General features: G+C 37.7%; 1 protein-coding gene across 1 annotated transcript in view; it reads right to left on the bottom strand.

The window, feature by feature from the left end:
- Positions 1 to 16,181, bottom strand: part of RPS6KC1 (ribosomal protein S6 kinase C1) — a 180,031-nt gene that overhangs the window by 144,155 nt on the left and 19,695 nt on the right. The window contains 2 exon segments of the mRNA XM_006172351.1: positions 3,760 to 3,875; positions 13,055 to 13,175. Of these exon segments, the coding sequence (XP_006172413.1) occupies positions 3,760 to 3,875; positions 13,055 to 13,175 (237 nt within the window).

The raw sequence follows: 16,181 nt of genomic DNA, 5'->3' as shown, positions 1-16,181 counted from the left end.
TCATGCCGGGCATGTGTGCATGTGTGCTCAAACTCCCAAGAGAAGAATGGAGAAGAGATTGAGGCATGGCCAACCCCCTGGAGGGTGTTCTCTCACATTCCCTCTTTCTCTCTGTCTCTCTCTGGAGAATGCACATGTCCTATGGCAAATTAGAAAAATAAATGAGAATAAAATTAAAAGGTAAATTTTATGTTATACGATGTGTATCTCAATTTTTTAAAAAGTTTACTTTTTGCTATGGAACATGTACTCGCCGGAAGGAGACAGAGAGAAAGAGGAAAAGTGAGAAATGACCCCCACGGGGAGAAGGCCACATCACAATTCCCTCTCTCCTATTCTCCTGTGGAGATTTTGGGCATGCATACACATGTGTCTGGCATGATTTCCAAGCCACCAGGTCCAGGACTAAAATGGTGGAGTCAGTCATGTGGGATCCAGCCACCTTAACTCCACACCACATGCTGGTCCATATATCTCAATTTTTAAAAGAATAAGATGAAAATTCTAAAATTGAAAAAGTGCAGTAATAAAATTAAAAATTCACTATAGGACAGGGCTGGCACATGGCATGGTGGTTAAAGCACTAGATTCCTACACAGCCAAGCTTGGTTTGGGTCCTAGACCAGGAGGCTTGCTTTCTCACTCTACCCTTCCCCCATCTCTCTCTGCTCAAATTAGAAAATAATAATAACAATAAAGATAAACTAAATAATTCTTTAAAAAAATAAAAATTAGCTAGAGGAGTTCAGCAACAGAGGAATGAACTTGAAGATTAACAGAAACTATATAATATAAAGAAATCAGGAAATTTTTAAAAAGACAAGAAAAATAAACAGAATCAGAGATATCTCTGGGGCAATATTAACATATCCAATTATATATGGTAAGAATATCGGGTAGAGACAAGACAAGCAGGCAGGAAGAAACTTGAAGAAATGAGAACAAACTTCCAAAATTTGACAAAAATCACTGGTCTACATACATGAGGAGATAAATAAACCTCATGTATGCTGAACACAAGGAAAGTAACCCCTAGACACAAGAATTCACAGTTTTGAAAAACAAAGGCAAAAGTTTGAAAGCAACAATAGAGAAAGATTCACACAGTGAAATCATGGTAAATTAACAGTTGATTTCTTACCAAAACCAATGGAGGACAGAAGGCAATGGAACAGCATATTCAAATTGTTAAAAGAAAAATATCAATCAGTAATTCTACATATCAACCAAAATTCATCTTTAAAAAAAGGGAAAATTAAAACATTTCCAGACAAACTGAGAGCATTTGCTGCTAGCAAATGTGACTTACCAAACACATATATATTTATACCAAAATATAAATATTATACATAGAAAAATCTAAAACCAAGTGTTTTCCAAAAGCACTTACAATTAGGAATCCCAGATCCAAAAGAAACTGAATGAACAAGTAAGTAACTGCCTTTCATGATTTCTATAAAGCTATATTCTTCTTGCTAAATAATACTTTTTTCTATAAGCATAGATCTCCTACCACTTAGAAACAACTATAAAAGAGAATTGCAAAAAGCTAAATACTTTATCAATTGGACTCAGACTTTTATCATAATAATCTACATAATAATCTGCATAAGCAGAAGCCAAAATATGATCTCAGCCAATCTGCAGAGTAGTAAAAAATTAAGCAACAAAGTTAATCATCAAAAATCTTATTATCACTGACCCAGCTACAGTAACATGCAGTGGTTGCTGCTACTTGACAGGCTGATACCATGTGGGAGGCCCATGATGATTCCCAGCCCATCTGAAGGAGCCAGGTATGGTGTGTACCTGTAGTCCCAGGAGCTCATGCAGATGAGGCAGGAGGACCATGACATGATGAAATTCTGTCTTCTCTATTATCTTTTTTTTAGTTTCACTTTATTTATTTATTTATTTCATGATCAAGAGAAGTTTGGGGCAGTGGAGGAGTTGGGGCTGGAACCTTTGACAGGGTCTCACCATGCCATGTTCAAGGTCTCACTAGCCTCCCGGTCAGCCAGGCTCACTGGCACACACACACAGGCACTTCCCACATGTTGAAGTCAACCTGGAATCTGAATCCAGGCCTCCCGTGCAGCTCTGGTATCACGCAGCTCTGTCCTACCACTGCACCACCACAGCTACAACACCATTTCTACTTCTATTACCCTAAGTTATGAGTCTACGATGTCTTTTGGAAGATCAACTTTCTTTAAGAAACTAAAATAAATCATAAAAAATAAATTCCCTGTGTAGATCCCCTAGTATCAGGAAAATTAAATATCTCAATACTCAATATATCTTACTGGTTATATATCCTAAGAAATCAAACATATACAAATGAGTAGATTTTTAGTTGATGAAGAAAAAAACATGTAGAGCACCATTACTTAGCTTTTTTTCTAAAAGATTATTTAAACAAACAAACAAAAAAAATGTGGTCAAGACAATGCTACCAACTGACAATCTGTATAGGTTCAGGTCAAAATAAATTAGAAAAGGGGGCCAGCAGGTAGCATGGTGATTAAGGTGCTGGACTCTCATGTGGCCAACCACAGTTCAAGTCCTGGACCTAGCCACTTGAAACTCATGGCAGGCACATGTGTTTATGTGCCCAAAATCCCAAGAGGAAAATGGAGGAGAAGGGACTGCAGTGTGGCCAGGCCCCCTAGGAGGTGCTTTCTCACTTTCTGTCTCTGTTTCTATCTCTCTAGTGAGCACATATGCCCTACAGCAAAACTCTCTCAAAATAAATAAATAAATTTCAAAAGTATTCATTAAAAATGATAAAGAACTTAGGATGAAAGTATTACATGTCAAGAAAGTTAAACACATGGGACCAGCAGATGGCGTAATGATTACACTGCTGGACTCCCATGTAGTCGACTGCAGTTAAGAGTCCCAGACCAAGAGGCCAGACCACGCACCAGGTGCATGTGCACGTGCATGTGTGCCTAAAATCCCGAGAGAACAGAGGACAAGGAATTGTAGCAAAGCCATCCCCCAGGGGGTGATTTCTCACTTTTCACTTTCTGTCTCTGCCTCTCTCTCTAGCAAGCACACATGCCCTAGAGCAAAAACCTCTCTCTCAAAAAAAAAAAAAAAAAGGTACACATGAGAACTCAGAAAATACTCACACTGGCCACCTCTCTATATAATTAGGCAGTAAGTATTTTGTTATATCTTACACAGATCAACGTGACTATAATGAATTTAACATGGACTTGTAATGATTTAAATCCCAGGGAAAAGTCTTCCACTGTAAGACACCTCACAAAGTGAATATTACTGAAGTTTCATGGTATCTAGTATTTTTTTAAGAGAATTATTTTATTTAACTTTATTTATTTATTTATTTTAATTTGACTAGAGAGAGAGAGCAATTGAGAGAGAGAGGGAGAGGGAAAATAAGAAGGCAAGCCGCCAGGTCCAGTCCTTGGACCATAGTTAGCCATGTGGGAGTCCAGCGCCCTTAACCACACCACCTGCCAACCCCTGGCTAGTATTTTTAATGTATTTCAATTATGACAAACTGAATTGGATAATCTCTATGCTTTTTGTATCTTTTAAAAATCTATGAATAAAAAAGCATATATATCTTTATACTAAAGTAGAAGATATGCCATAGAAATTGTTACTTAGCTATGCACTTCTTCTTTAACTGGATAATGAAATAATGACATTCTCTATTTTACTCAACCACAAATCAGAAAAATAGTATTAAAAGATAAAACAAATATTTCAGAAAGACTACCAAACCTTGAAAAAATCTTCAAGCTGTTTACTGTTGAAAAGAGCAGGAATATTGGCAGAGAACTGCAGTAGGTCTTCAGCACACTGTCTTCTCTCTTCAATAACAGTTTCATCAAATCGCCCTGGAATTCAATGATATTCAACATTTAGAAAGATGACCAAGCACTGGTGTATGAGAACCTGTGTCCACAGATCAGAAAGTAGCAGCAGGCCTACCAATGCCTATTTGCTGTGCTTATACAAACTCGTAAAGTCAAACCTCGTCTCTACATTAGAATCAGCAATACTCTCACTAGAAAAGAAAATTATGTTCCTAATAAAACAAGAAGTAGAGATGTCAACTGATAAATAAATGTTGCATTCATAATCTAGGCTTGTCAATGTAAGAAACTTATCATTTAAGAAGCTGGCGATTGAAACGAAAGTTGAAAAGAGAATTTTAAAGAACTCAAATGGGTTTCTATAGTAATTTAATACTGTAATTACTCATATAATTTTCCCATTTCTACTCTTTTTGATTTATAAAGGGGCTGAAGAGAGGAAATTATGAGAACATCTGTATTATCAGTGGGGTCAAAAACCTCAGCTTGAAGCAAAAAGCTTTTATGCTAAATTCCATGTGTGGTGCTGTCAGAGTACATGACAGCATGCTTGTGAGAAAAAAGAGCACACACAGCACCGGTGAGTTCTGCTTTACAAGGTGATTGAAAGGTGGTTTGCATAGAATTTTTTTAATGATATATACAATTTGAATGTTGATAAGGTATTTTCAAATACGATCATTTCACATTACTCTTAGATTACTGGTTAGCATTTGTCATATGCCATGTATAATACTGATTGCAATATAGATTTTAAAAATATAAATTCAAAAGAACAACATAATTACGTACTTAAACATTTTAAGTGGCTTTGCAAGGTGTTAACTGAAAACTGAGGCACAAAGCGATTCCCAGTTATTCAACTCATGGCAAAAATTCAAAATAGAGCCACTTAAATACCTTCACTCAATGTGTCTCATGTTTATGGCAAAGTGTCTATTTCATGATAACTAAAAGATTTTAGACTTGAACTGGGTGTCAAATACTAGTTCTATCACTCACTATAAAATCTTAGGCAGATTATTTCTTCATTTGTAAAACGGAGAGAATAGATAATGCACATAAGGCTCCCAGTTCCATGGCAGGCACATATTAAGCATTTAATAGATGACTATAGGGCTAGCCAGGTGGCATGATGGTTGAGACAGCTGGATCCCATATGGTCAACTACACTGTTTGAATCCCAGACTTGATGGCCTGAAAACCCTGCTGGGCTTGTGTGCATGCATGTGAGCATGCCCAAAATCCCAAAAGCAGGATGGAGAGGAAGGGACTGCAGCATGGTCATCCCCTCTGAGGGGTGCGTTCTCATTTTCTGTCTCTCTCTCTCTCTCTCTATCTCTCTGCGTGTGTGTATGTGTGTGTGTGTGTGTGTGTGTGTGTGTGTGTTTCTCCATCAAGGGGATGTGCCCTATATTAACAAATAAAATAAAATCAAAAACATGACTATCATGATGTTTTTGAACCTTTAAGTGCTATCATAGTGACCAGCATACAGAGTATGGTAGCAAACCTCTTGATTGTATGAGTGAAGAGTGAAAAATTGGAAAAACTATAAAAAACACAACTGTCTTATGGTGGAACATTACTTTCTTTAAAGAATTATTTATTTAATTTCATTTATCATTATCTTTTTTTTTTTTATTTGCTACCAGGCACATACACTCACCAGAGACAGAGACAGAGTGAAAAAGCAAGCCGCCAAGTCCAGGACTTGAACCAAGGTTGGTCATGTGGAAGTTCACCACCTTACCCACCACACCACCTGCTGGAACCTTATAGTAGAACATTCTAACAGGCAATCTTTATAGTGGGTCATAAACAACTTCTTAAGTCATCCTTCATGGAAGAGTTTCAGAGACAGCAGTTCTACAAAATTCAATTCATACATATACATACACGGATACATTTTTCTAAGGAGAGGGTCTATAATATTTATCAGCATCCTGGAAGAGCCCTGGGCCTAATAAAGGTTAGCAAGCAAGTGGGGATCATTTAGAAGATTCCATTCCCAACACAATGACAAATGGTTCATATGATAGGTATACTAATTATCCTGATTTTTTGGGGGGGAGGGATGGTTCTTTCTTTGTTTTGTTTTCTGAATTTTACTATAGGACATGGACACTCACCAGAGAGAAAGAGTCAAAAAAGTACCTCCTAGCAAGGGATGACTATGCCACAATCCTCTCATTCATTCTCCTCTCAGGATTTTGGGGGCACACACACACATATGCCCAGGAGGTTTTTCAAGCCACCAGGTTCAGGACTAGAACTGCACAGTCAGCCATGTGGGATCCAGCTGCCTTAACCACCACACCACTTGGCTGGCCTATCCTACTATCCTATTGGTTTTTTATGATGGATACAGACTGCATTCATGTACTGAAAAATCATACTATACCTCCACAAATATGTATGATTATTATATATTGTTAAAAAAATTAGAGAATTCCTAACATCCAGTATACTGCTTATTAACTATGGAATAGGCTGCCAGTTGCTATTGTTTCCCTTTCCTTAGTAAGATAATCACAAATTTTTAACTGGGTACATGGTCCCCAACCCCTGTGCCCTCCCCCCACCCCATCCCACTCCCACCCCCACAAAAAACTGCAGCTACCTTGCAGCTAGGTATGGACATGTGGACATGAACTAAGTTCTGGCCAATAACACATAAAATTATGTTGTACCTTCCTGAAAGTTTCTTTAATAGACAGGTGATATACACGCTCTCTCCTTTACTTATTTGCCCCTTCCCCCCTTCAGGAACAACCATGATGTGGAAGATGAAAAATGACTCAGAAATAAGACAAGCGCATGGATTCCTAACTGCTTCCATGCCTGAGGCTACCACCAGACATTGAGTCCTGACAAATGAATTGGTTTCTCTCTTGTTTAAGTTTTATTATAAGTAACCAAACTTTATATAATCCATTATGCCAAATTTTTTTTCCATTAGTCTTCAGTTCATATGGGTCCATGGTAGCCAACCCCTGTGCCCTCCCCCCACCCCATCCCACTCCCACCCCCACAAAAAACTGCAGCTACCTTGCAGCTAGGTATGGACATGTGGACATGAACTAAGTTCTGGCCAATAACACATAAAATTATGTTGTACCTTCCTGAAAGTTTCTTTAATAGACAGGTGATATACACGCTCTCTCCTTTACTTATTTGCCCCTTCCCCCCTTCAGGAACAACCATGATGTGGAAGATGAAAAATGACTCAGAAATAAGACAAGCGCATGGATTCCTAACTGCTTCCATGCCTGAGGCTACCACCAGACATTGAGTCCTGACAAATGAATTGGTTTCTCTCTTGTTTAAGTTTTATTATAAGTAACCAAACTTTATATAATCCATTATGCCAAATTTTTTTTCCATTAGTCTTCAGTTCATATGCAACAATTAAACTCAATACTCCCCGTGACAACAGGACATCTAAAATGGCACTACCATCCTATCAATAATACTATCTAAAAACAAACTTCCAAGAGCCCCAGTAAGTAGAACAATTTATCTGGCCTGAAGATAATCTAAACTATTCAATCTTGGGGAAAATCTACTGCCAAACAGATTTGATGCTCATTAGTACTTCTTTTGCCTAAATAAAAACACATGAACTGATGCTTCTGACGATAGCCCAATATTTTCTACTTTAAACCAAAAAGTAAGTTCCAGTGTCTATGAATTGGTGATATTTTTTTAAAATCTATGATCTTAGAAATCCAGAAAATACACACATTTTTCACTTCAACCCAGAAGACCACCTGATATCATCTTGAAATGCATTAATACTTGTTAAGAAATTTTAACGTAATTATATCCTAAAAAGATCTTCCTTCTACCAGAAACTAACACATAAAAATATAAGAGCTTTAATCCTAGTGCAACTCACCCTATCCGCTTATGACGCTACATCAAAATACTTCAGTGATGGACTACTTATGTCAAAAGCACATCTTTGTTGTCCTTCTATTGATCTACACATTTCTATTCCACTGAACTTGAATAAAGATAAATTGCAACATTTTTTCTGAGTGGAGTACAACCAAAAATAAAAGATTCCGCATTAAAAGGTCCAATTATACTGAACCCCATCATCAGAACAAATACTCTAATGAAAGAACATGCTCACTTCTTTGTTCCTAAGATATTACAGAATGACAACAGGAAAAAAACTGCAGTGGCAATATCAATAAAAGTATGCAGATGAATTTTAATGCAGTAAGTACCGACCCTAATAAAACAATTACCAATTTTTACATGTAAAAAAAAAAAAAAAGTAGTAAGATTTAGTAGTCATCTTAATGGTAGACAACACCCTTATAACTATTTTCTAGTTGTTTATACTTTAATATAATCAAATTCTTACTTGAAAGGCAGACACAACATGAGAAATCACAAACAGGTGCTTCTCTTATTGCTGCCTTAAATTTTCATTCACAGTGCCAATGTTTATTTTCCTATGAACAGAGTAGAAAAATTATAGGTAAGTTAAAAAATGCACAACAAATGTTCTTGAAAAGGTTTATTGTACAGTATTATGTATAGTATGTGGATGTGAATAATATATATGAGCCACTCCCCCATCCCCAATTACTCAATAATGGTTTGTTTATGAAAAGCTGTAGGGAGGAGGCTGGCAGGTAACACGGTGGTTAAGACAGCTGGACTCCCACATGGCGGACCATGGTTCAAGTCCCAGGCTCGGCAGCTTGCTTTCTCACTTACCCTCTCTCTCTCTGGTCAACTTTTAAAAAGTGAAATAAAATAATAACAATGAATAAAATTAAATTAAATAATTTTTTTTAAAAAGGGCTGTGGGGAAGAAATTAAATTCAAGCATCCTATGGTTAATCACTAGAAATAAAGCCTCTCTCCGATTCATAAGTTGCCTTTATGGTTGTTTCTCTCTATGTCTCTTTTTTTTCTAACTACTATTTAGAACAACTCCTAGATAACAGAGTTTACAACTTTTTAAAAATGCAAATACCCATAATCAAGAACTAGTTACACGGAGCTAAAACGACCAGTATAAAACTAGCCAGACAAGCTAAGAGTTAACAACTCTTAGCTCTATCAATAATTCATTCATGTAGTAAAATGAAAGAAAGAGGCCAAGAGTCTCAGATGTAAATTCTCTCTGGCCAGACAGCACCAAGAACACTCCCCAGTTAAATAAGTTAGATTTATTATTCCTTGCAACTAAGAAGAATACACCTCACTGGGAACCCCAGGGCATTTCACCAAGCAAAACTGAGAGGTTTGAACTTGTGTTGGGTACTTCTGGGAAAGGCTCAAGTAAGCAGAGCTTTGCCCAATTGGATGCTACTAGGAAATGAGGATATCTATGACTCTATGAACCTAATAGATCTAATTCTACAGTTCTACAGTTTTTATTATAATAAATCTTACTATAAGGCAGGAAAAACAAAGGAAGGCTAAAACTGTGGATTATAAGAAAAGCAGGAGTCGCTCAAGGTAGCCAGGATAACCACTTTTATAACCTGAACGACGTTCGCGTTTTCGTCTACATTCAAGCCTAGCTGGGAATGCCAAGCAAACTCAGAAACAATAAGGTCGACTAAAAAATTATACCAGGTCAGGTCTCCTTCTCACAGGAAATCATAGTCCAAGGATAGATATAACAAACAAAGAAACAAATGATCAAACCATGAGACAGATCCAGATTGTGAAACCTTCTACAAAACAACCATCCTAGACGCACTTAAAATGTCTGTCATAAAAGACCTACCCAACCCCAAAACATGCATAAGGACTATACTAAAGGAAAAAAAAAAAAAAACCTAGCTAATATATGATTATGGATCCTTCCAAAAGTGACATTTTTAAAACAACTAGGGAAATTTGAAAACAGACTATTTCATAACACTGTATCAATGTTAAATTTTATGGGTGTGATACAATATATGGTCCCTAGGGAAACATTGGAAGTAGGGGTGAAATGTCAAATGGTTCAGAAAAAAAATGACAGAGAGTGAGATACACACAGCAAGAGAAATTCAGATAATGGGGCAAAATGTTAATCATCAATGAACTTGGGAAAAAGGCAGTAGGTGTTCATTTGAGGGAAGAGGTTTCTATAAATCTGAAAACTGTGCATATTTGTAAAATTTTTAAAAATGAGTTAAGTGCTATATTGATAAGATTTAGAACTGGGAGGGGACAACAACTATCTCAGCCTTAAACATGTCCCTGAGCAGAGGAAGCTGGATCCCACATGGCTGGACAGGATTTGAATCCTGGCCATGGAGGAAATATGTCAAGCACATGAGCCCAGGATCTTCATGGGAAGGAGAGCTGGAGGGGAAAGGATTGCAGTGTGACCAGGGCCCACTGAAGTTCATTCTCTTCCTCTCATGAGCATGCATCCTATGGCGTAACAAAGAAAAAAGTAAAGACGCATGGAAAACTAAAAGCCTCAAAGACTAACCGGAAACTTCACAGTGATGCAGTTCAAATTAAAGGAGGAACTACACACACTACAGATAATAACCCTCTGAACAGTAAGGTGTGATCCCTATCTTACCAATAGGAAAACCAGACTCGGACGTTAATTAGCACAAGAGTACACCGTTAGTAAATAATGGACAGAAGATGTGGGTGCAGATCTACCCGACTGCTAAGTTATGTTTTTTCACCATACCACCAGAAAGTAACTACATCTCTGAAGATTCTGCAGATTAAATAAGACTCCTTTGCTACTGAGGTTTACTTACTAAAAATGGGAGAAAAGCTTGCAAGATATACGATTAACAAACAATTCTCTCCACACAACCCAGATGCTGCCTGCAGGGTTCACTACAGATATCAAGTATTACAAATGGATTGCACTGTTTATTAAAAGAGATAAATTGCTTACTTACTAAGATTAATAGGAAACTTTCACTCTGTAATATGAAAAGATATGGAGAGAAGTTGAAGATAACCTATTAGAAACAGTCAATAGCTAAGAACTTCAACCAATTTAGAAGCCACTTTTCACTCAGTGACAAATATATTGTTTAAGAATCCAATATCAGGGCTGGCAGATGGCATGGTGGTTAAAGGCGCTGGACTCCCACATGGCCAGCCATGGTTCAAGACCCAGACCTGGTGGCTTCCTTTCTTACTTGCCCTCTCTCTCTTTGGTCAAATTAGAGAATAATAATAAAGTTAAAATAATTCTTAAAAAAAATTTTAAAAAGAGACTCCAATATCAAAGTCAAAGATACATATGTATAATCAAATTACAGAAAGCACAAAGCAAAAAATAAAAATATCGCTACTCTCACTCCCTTTCTACAAACGTAGTTAGGAATGTCTTCACACAATCACATGTGTCTATTTACATAAATGAGATCTTACTGAACAGATTGCTTTGCAATGTTTGTTTTCTTTAATTTAAAAATATAATCACGCACCACTTAACAGGAAGAGAAATGCATCAATAGGTGATTTTGTCACTGTACAAACCTAGTACTAGTATGCTTTTTTTTTTAAAGAGGTTTTTGCTATAGGGCGCGTGTGCTCGCCAGACAGACAGAGAGACAGAAAGCGAGAAATCACCCCCGGGGGGGATGGCCATGCCGCAGCCCCTTCTCCTCCATTCTCCTCTCGGGATCTTGGGCACGCACGCACACACGCCCGGCATGAGTTTTAAGCCACTGGGTCCGGGACACGAACCGCGGTCGACTACGTGGGAGTCCAGCAACATAGCCATTATGCTAACTGCCGGTTCCCAATAATTCCTTTTCTTGAGTGATTTTTTTTTAGAGAAATTTTTGCTATAGGGCACATGCACTCACTGGAGAGACAAAGAAACAGAAAGTGAGAAATGAGTCACCAGGGGGATGGTCTCCTCCATTCTCCTCTCAGGATTTTTGACGTACATGCACATGTGCCCAGCATAAGTTTCAAGCTGCCAAGTCTGGGATTCGAACCACAGTTGACTATGTAGGAGTCCAGCAACATAACCACTACGCCATCTGCTGGTCCCAAAATTAAGTAATTCTTATAAAAAAAAAAAAAAAGATTCATTCAAATCTAAGAGCAATGGACTTTATCGTAATAAAGTATAAATAGTTCATGGATAGGAACACATGGGATGCATGTGTGTGAGTGCCCAAAATCCCACCAGGATAGAGAAAAGAGAAGGGACTGTGGTGTAACCATTCCCCATTTGGGAGTGCTTGCCCTCTCTTCCCCTTCCTCTCTTCGTCTTTCTCTGATGGGTACACAGGCCCTCTAGCTTATATACAAAAGAAAGTATCCCTTGTTAAGTTTTGGTTATAAAAGAGTACCTTTAATAATCTGAAACAGGCATAAAAATACTACCCTCCTTTTCAACTGCATTACTGGTGACCCTAATTTTTTTTTTCATATTCTTGATCCAAAACAATCTATCACAATTGACTGAATGCAGAAATAGGTATAAGAAACCAGGTGTCCTGGGGTTTTTTTTTTGGTTTTTTTGGGGGGGTTTTTTTTGGAGAGGTTTTCGCTATAGGTTTTTGGTCTCAAAAATCTAAACCTTGAGGGAACCAGCAGTTAGCGTAATGGCTATGTCGCTAGACTCCCTCATAGTCAACTGCGGTTCGCGTCCCGGACCCAGTGACTTAGAACTCACGCCGGGCGTGTGTGCGTGCATGCCCAAGATCCCGAGAGGAGAATGGAGGAGAAGGGGCTGCGGCGTTGCCATCCCCTGTGGGGGGTGATTTCTCGCTTTCTGTCTCTCTGTCTCTCTCTGTCTGTCTGGCGAGCACACGCACCCTATAGTGAAAACCTCTCCAAAAAAAGAATCTAAACCTTGTGACTCACTAATAACATACCCAGAGCACCACCCCATTTTGTGAGGTGGTGGAGAAGGTGCCTAAAACAACCACCATTCCTGTTATGAGAAAGGTGTCAAAGAAACATACAAAACACATTCTTGCTAAAAAACAAAAAATTCAGAGAATTTCAAAACTAGAAGAATAACTTAACATCATCTTTTCTTATGCTCCCACAGGTTTTTTTTAAATGAAACTATATCAAGAACATGAAAAAAAAAAAGCTTTAAGCACTTGCTGAACACATGAACATCTCAGAGGCTTTTGACTTCAGAGTTATGTAACATGTCAGGATTCAGCCAACACACATAATTAGCTAATCATCACTTTTGTAAACATTACAATTTCAAAATATTCACTTACCAAACACTATTCCTTTGGCAAATGGAGGAAACAACTCTGAATGTCGGAATAAGTTTTTGTGAATATGCCATAGTTCTTTGTGTAGTTTCTTAAAATCACTGTATCTTTTCCATACAATTATCTACAGAGAGAAAAAATAAAATATGTATCTCATAGCAAAACCATTTAGGTCCAGATATCTGAACAACAAATAATTTTGTCATTAAAGTATTCAAAATTGCCATGCAAAAGCAAACAGATGTTCTAACCAATTTGATTACTGGCTTGAAATTAACAAAGATTTGCATTAAAAATATAAAGTAGCAATTCTTTCTCAAGCTATTCTGTTTTGATGTCTTAGTTTTATTTTAAACACACACTGTTTTATTCATACTCACACTACATATAGTATCAATTAATCTCCAAAAACCAATTATTATTGGTCTGGGCATGAGACAGATGTCAAAACATCTATTCTGTCTCAAAAAAAAATGTTTATAAATACAAAATAACTACTGTAGGCTATTTTTGTATATAAATAATATACTCAAAATAAACTAATAGTGGAGAAGAAATGGCTGTGTAGCCAAGTGATTAACATGACTTTATATATGTATAAATTTTTTCATAAATCTCGATTTTAACTAGTACTAAGATTTCTAGGAACAAGGTAAATCCTAATTGGAGTATCACTGAAACCAGTATATCTTTTTTTGAATAACTATTTATTTATTTAATTCTTTTTTTTTTTTTTTTAATTTGACCAGAGAAAGAAAGGGAAAGGAGAAAGCAAGCCACCAGGTCCAGGACACGAACCACAGTTGGCCATGTGAGAATCTACTCCTTCAACTACCATGCCACCCGCCAGCCCCAAAACCAGTGTATTTTAAAAACAAAATAACAATTATATAGATTAGACAACATGTAAAAGTGTATTTACCTTTATTGGTCTGAACTACTGTTTAACTTTAAATTAGAAAAATTAAAAATAAAAAAAAAAATGCCTAATAAAGATAAAGGATTTGACCCTTTCAGGCCCCACTAAATAGGGTAAAATTGAATTTTAAATCCTACTACTTGGTAGAGTGGGATCTTTAGCTTCCGAGAAGCTTTATCACTTCTAACACCACTTCTAACAAACTCTAATTTTTTTCCATGTATCTCAGGGTATAATACTAATGATCAAATATTAGACTAGGCAGGTAACCAGGTTTGATTTAAGAGTCTTAAAAAAAAACACCTAGTCTGTGCATGTGTGACATTTTTCACCAAACTGTCATATTCCTGAAACTTCTCCCTTGATAAAGAAACGTCTCGTTTTGTGGGTGTTTTTTTTTCCTTTGGGGGGGGGTGTTTAGAGTTTTATTTTATTTTGTTTTTGCCTTAGGGCACATGCACTCACAGGAGAGGCAGAGACAGACACAGTGAGAAATCACCCTCCCCCAGCAGGGATGGCCATGCAATCCCTTCTCCCTTCTCCTCCTGGGCTCTTGGGCATAAACACAAAGGCACCCAGTGTGAATCTGAAGCCACCAGTTCCAGGACTTGAACAGTGGTTGGCAATGTGGGACTCCAATGACATAAGCACTATGCCATCTGCTGGTCCCAAGTTTCTTGTTTTTAATGTAGATATCCTGGGAGGCTAGACAGACTATAATATGAATTAATTTAAACAAACTGCTTCATCCTGATGTTTTTCTTTTACTTATTAACTCAAAAACAAAAATGGTCGAAAAAAAATAAAAGACTATCATGGCCCTACTCTGGGCTAGGCACCGTTTTGTCACAAGGAATGAAGAGGTGAGAAACACAGCCCCTGCCTTATAGGAGTTCACAGTCTAGTTAGGAAGAACAAGCCAACTCACTAAATACATCGTAAGATGGCATGATAAATGCTGAGAAGGATAACCCAAGAATGGTATAGAAGGAGCATCTAAATTAGCCTCGTGGACCTAAAATGGCTACACAGAAAGTGTGATATGAGGTAAGAGTCCTGAGGGGAAGTGGTCATTAGACCAATGAAACTAAAGGGGAAGAAGAGGAGCTGGGGATGAAGTCTTTTTCTTTTTTCTTTTTTTTTTGGAGAGGTTTTTGCTATAGGGTGAGTGCACTCACCAGAAAGTCAGGGAGAGACAGAGAGACAGAAAGCGAGAAATCACCCGCCCAGGGGAGATGGCTACGCCGCAATCCCTTCTCCTCCATTCTCCTCTCGGGATCCTGGGCACGCACGCACACGTGCCTGGCGTGAGTTTAAGCCACCGGGTCAAGGACTCAAACCGTGGTTGACTACATGGGAGTTCAGTGACACAGCCATTATGCTAACTGCTGGTCCTGGATGAAGACTTTAAAAGGAAAGAGAGATGCCAAATACATAATACTAGAATCTTGGCTTTCACAACTGAATAAAACAATGATGCCACTTCCTGAAATGAAGAGTCAGGAAGCAGCAGCAGTTCTGAAGCAAGTTCAATTTTAGACATGTTTTACTTAGGTGCTTGCAAGGTAGCCAACTGGAAGTGTTCTATGTTCAGTAGGATAGATGGCTGTAGGGTCTAGGAGGCAAGAACTAAGCAAGAATTACTTCTCCAGAAGTCATCACAGATGGGTGGTAATCACTCAGGAAAGGATTCTCAGAGTTGTGACGAGATAAGGCATCTAACAAAAGAATGATGGGGACCTCAAACACTGAAGGACCAAGCAGAAGAAAGTACGAGGGAATTGAGTGCAAAGTGTCTGAGAAGCTCGGGTGTGCGGTGAGACAGGCCACTGGCATGGAAGAGAAGATTTTACTTTAAAATGGAAGTAAATGAGACAAATGCTGACAATAAAGAACCAAGAGTTCCAGTAAAAGACAGAGGAGCTAACTGATGAGGTCAAACTAACATTTTAAAAGTAAGATATCTCAGAACAGTGAGATTATAGATGATTTTAATTTTCAAATATTTTTTTGCTTCTTCATTTACTCAACAACAAAAATAATTACCAAAACACATACTAATATTTTCATAGCCCTACTCTGTGCTAGGCACAGACACATGAGCATAATTTTAATATATGAACATAATCTGTCATGAAAAGAACACTTATTTTTATATTTTTGTAAGTGTATAAAATGGGGGGAGCGGGATGGAGGAAATCGAGGGGTGAA

The sequence above is a fragment of the Tupaia chinensis genome, unplaced genomic scaffold, assembly GCF_000334495.1.
Source record: "Tupaia chinensis unplaced genomic scaffold, TupChi_1.0 Scaffold142846_1, whole genome shotgun sequence".
In the NCBI taxonomy this organism is placed as follows: domain Eukaryota; kingdom Metazoa; phylum Chordata; class Mammalia; order Scandentia; family Tupaiidae; genus Tupaia; species Tupaia belangeri.
Note: the sequence above shows the minus strand (reverse complement) of the source record. Positions and strands in the feature narration are given on the sequence as shown.